Source organism: Propithecus coquereli, unplaced genomic scaffold (assembly GCF_000956105.1).
Source record: "Propithecus coquereli isolate 6110/MARCELLA unplaced genomic scaffold, Pcoq_1.0 Scaffold10, whole genome shotgun sequence".
Lineage (NCBI taxonomy): Eukaryota > Metazoa > Chordata > Mammalia > Primates > Indriidae > Propithecus > Propithecus coquereli.
In genome coordinates, this window is record NW_012133858.1 from 2,745,533 (window position 1) to 2,748,499 (window position 2,967).

The 2,967-nt window shown below is 32.8% G+C and overlaps 1 protein-coding gene across 1 annotated transcript in view; it reads left to right on the plus strand.

Annotated features, from left to right (window-relative positions):
- Positions 1 to 2,967, plus strand: part of STXBP5L (syntaxin binding protein 5-like) — a 386,990-nt gene that overhangs the window by 231,324 nt on the left and 152,699 nt on the right. Inside the window, 1 exon segment of the mRNA XM_012640519.1 lies at positions 1,834 to 1,988. Within this exon segment, the coding sequence (XP_012495973.1) occupies positions 1,834 to 1,988 (155 nt within the window).

Genomic DNA, 2,967 nt, shown 5'->3' on the forward strand with positions numbered 1-2,967 from the left:
AATATTAAGACAGAAATATAAAGAAAAATTAGTACATGCATTTTATATGTAGGTTTTGATAGAAACTTTTTTAAAGTGTTTTTTTGTTATATATGCAGGATAAGGTTAGAAAATACCCCATTAATATTTGGTACTGTGCATAGTACAAAATGAAAGAGGAAGGAAAATCATATAGAGTGATTTCTAGAAACAAGTAGATTGTTCCATTTAGCAGATAGAATGAAAGTGAATTATTTAGGGAGCATTGTGTTCTCAAAGAATTTGATACATATATATCAGCAAATAACTTTAGACCAAATGTTTTCTGATGCAGAGTCATAATGAGAGCAGAAAAGGTTTTGCTCCCTTCTAATATTAGAGAGGACATATTTTCCAATGTCTGCACAAAAAAAGGGTAGAGTAAATGCTCCTTATCCTATATTTGGATTAGTACAGTAGGATGTGAGTCAATTTACCTACTTTCACTCATTAAAAAATAGATATTTATGGTCTTTATCAATATTTATAGTACATAGCTAAACTTAATATTTATGAAAAGATATTACATTCTCCAAGTCATGGGATTTTTTTCGCAAAGCTAAGCAACAAATGTACACAAACTCATACTCTTTTAAAACAACTATATTAGAAATGGTTTTTAAAATCTAGAGAAATTTGATACAATAAAAGTCTCTAGTTCTGGAAACCATTCTTCTAAGTGAAGTATCACAAGAATGGAAAAACAAACACCACATCAGTAAATATTAAATTGGAACTAATCAATCAACACTTATGTGCGTATACGGAAATAACATTTATTAGAAACCAAGCACGTGGGAGGATGGAGGAGGGGATGGGTAAATTCACACCTGATGGGTACAGTGCACACTATCTGGAGGATGGACACACTTATAACTTTGACTCAAATGGTACAAAAGCAATTTATGTAACCAAAACGTTTGTAGCCCTGTAACATTCTGAAATTTTTTTTTAAAAGTCTCTAGTTCTTTTTCAAAAAAAATTTTCAGAGAAGAATATTTTCACTTTGGTATTTACTTCTTGAAAATATTTTGTATCAACACATTATTTTCTTTTGTGTACATATACTAGAGATATATAGGCATTGGTTTGAGAAAAGAAAAATGAAAAATTGTGAATCTATTTTATATAGCTATATGTTATAGTCATCTCAACTTTACCTTACTATTTAATTGTATCTTGCAAACTAATAGACTATAAAAAATTTGTTTGATGTTAGTTGAGCAAGATAAATAGAGCTGGCTGGCCATAAGTATTAGTAAAACCAAGAAGGCTATTTATCTTTGATGAACTATTTTTTTCCTTACCTATTAGCTTTTTCCATCTTTTTATCGTAACTTTTTTTTCCACAGAAACACCATGGTCCAGAAGTTTCGTGTTGTTCTCTGCCATTCTGGGCTTTCCACTGTCACATTTCAGGCCCCACGTGCCAACTGTTGATCTGATATTCTAACGTAGACTAATTTTCTAATAATAATGATTTAGAATTTGGGGACCAACTAATTTAGGTGAAGATGTCTTTTTGAGAGACAGTGAGCACCTCCACCTCCTTCCAACCTCACTGACTTTCCCATCCCCACCGCAATATCTTTAGACTGATCTGTTAGTAATTGTAATGGTGAGAATGTACATCTAGAAAAAGGGAAAGGTAGAATAATAGTTTGTTGATTGAGAAATCTGGGGACAGGAAAGCCTTTCACTCTGTGTCAAATTACATTATATATATTCAAATCTGTTCTTTATAGGCTCAGTCATGTGACTTTGTGTCATCTTAAAGGACCTCCTCAGTCTCACTAACTTTTTTTTCCTGTGTAGTGAACCATTTATAATATTCTCTGGTGGGCTGTCCTATGACAAAGCTTGCAGAAGACCAAGTTTAACCATCATGCATGGAAAAGCAATTACAGTACTTGAAATGGATCATCCTATTGTTGAATTTCTAACTTTATGTGAAACACCCTATCCAAATGGTAAGTAAATAAAATGAAACTATTAATGTTGAAAAAATAATTGTTGAAATCATAAGTTCCTAAAAAAATTAAGGTAAAATATTTTCAGTTTTGGCAGCAGACGTCCATTGTGATATAACACTGTGAGCTACAGGTGCTGGAGCAGGTTCTGCAATTGTACTACTTGACAAACTGGAAGTAAGACAGATGTAGTGCAGCAGTCCTGGCATTTCAGGTTCTAATATCAGGTAAGTGCTTTAAACTTTGATTAGGATGGTGGAAGCTGAGCTGGGAGGGTCCGATAGGGGTTTGGGTGAAATCACTTGGGGAAACTGAGAGGTCTCCTAATAGCTTCTCCTAGATCAGCTCCACCCATCCCATCACAAAGCCAATCAAAGTTAAAGCACTTACCTGATATCAGTGATCTGTAACTCTGGTGGTGCTGCATCTGTTTCACATCTGGCTTCGCTTCAGATGCAACTGCAGCACCTCTAATTACTCTAGGATTGCTGATGTGTGGTTAGTGATTTATTTCAACTTTGAGAATAATTAGACTGGCCTTCAGGAGGAGACATGCTTATATTTTATCATCCTGAATATCAATAAAGACTTTGTAAACATAAAAACTAGTCTAAAATTATATGCAAATTGTATAATGAAATCTAATAATAAAGAAATGTTTTAATAATGAAATCTAAAAAGTGAGAAAAGTGAAACATAAAAAGGAAATATGAGTTTATGATTACAACATAATACATGTAATATATGTAAATATATTACTACATTTTCAAGAGGGAACATGTAAATATAGGGGAAATAGCATTGGACTTAGGGACAGAGTATTTGGTGTTATAATTTAGCTCTGCCACATACTATTAATAGCTATGTGAACTTGGGCAAGTCATTTTACAGTTATGAGTTTTATTTATCACTTGTAGAAAAACAATAATAATGTCCCCACATGATTATTGGAAGGTTAAGTGAACATACTTTATAAACT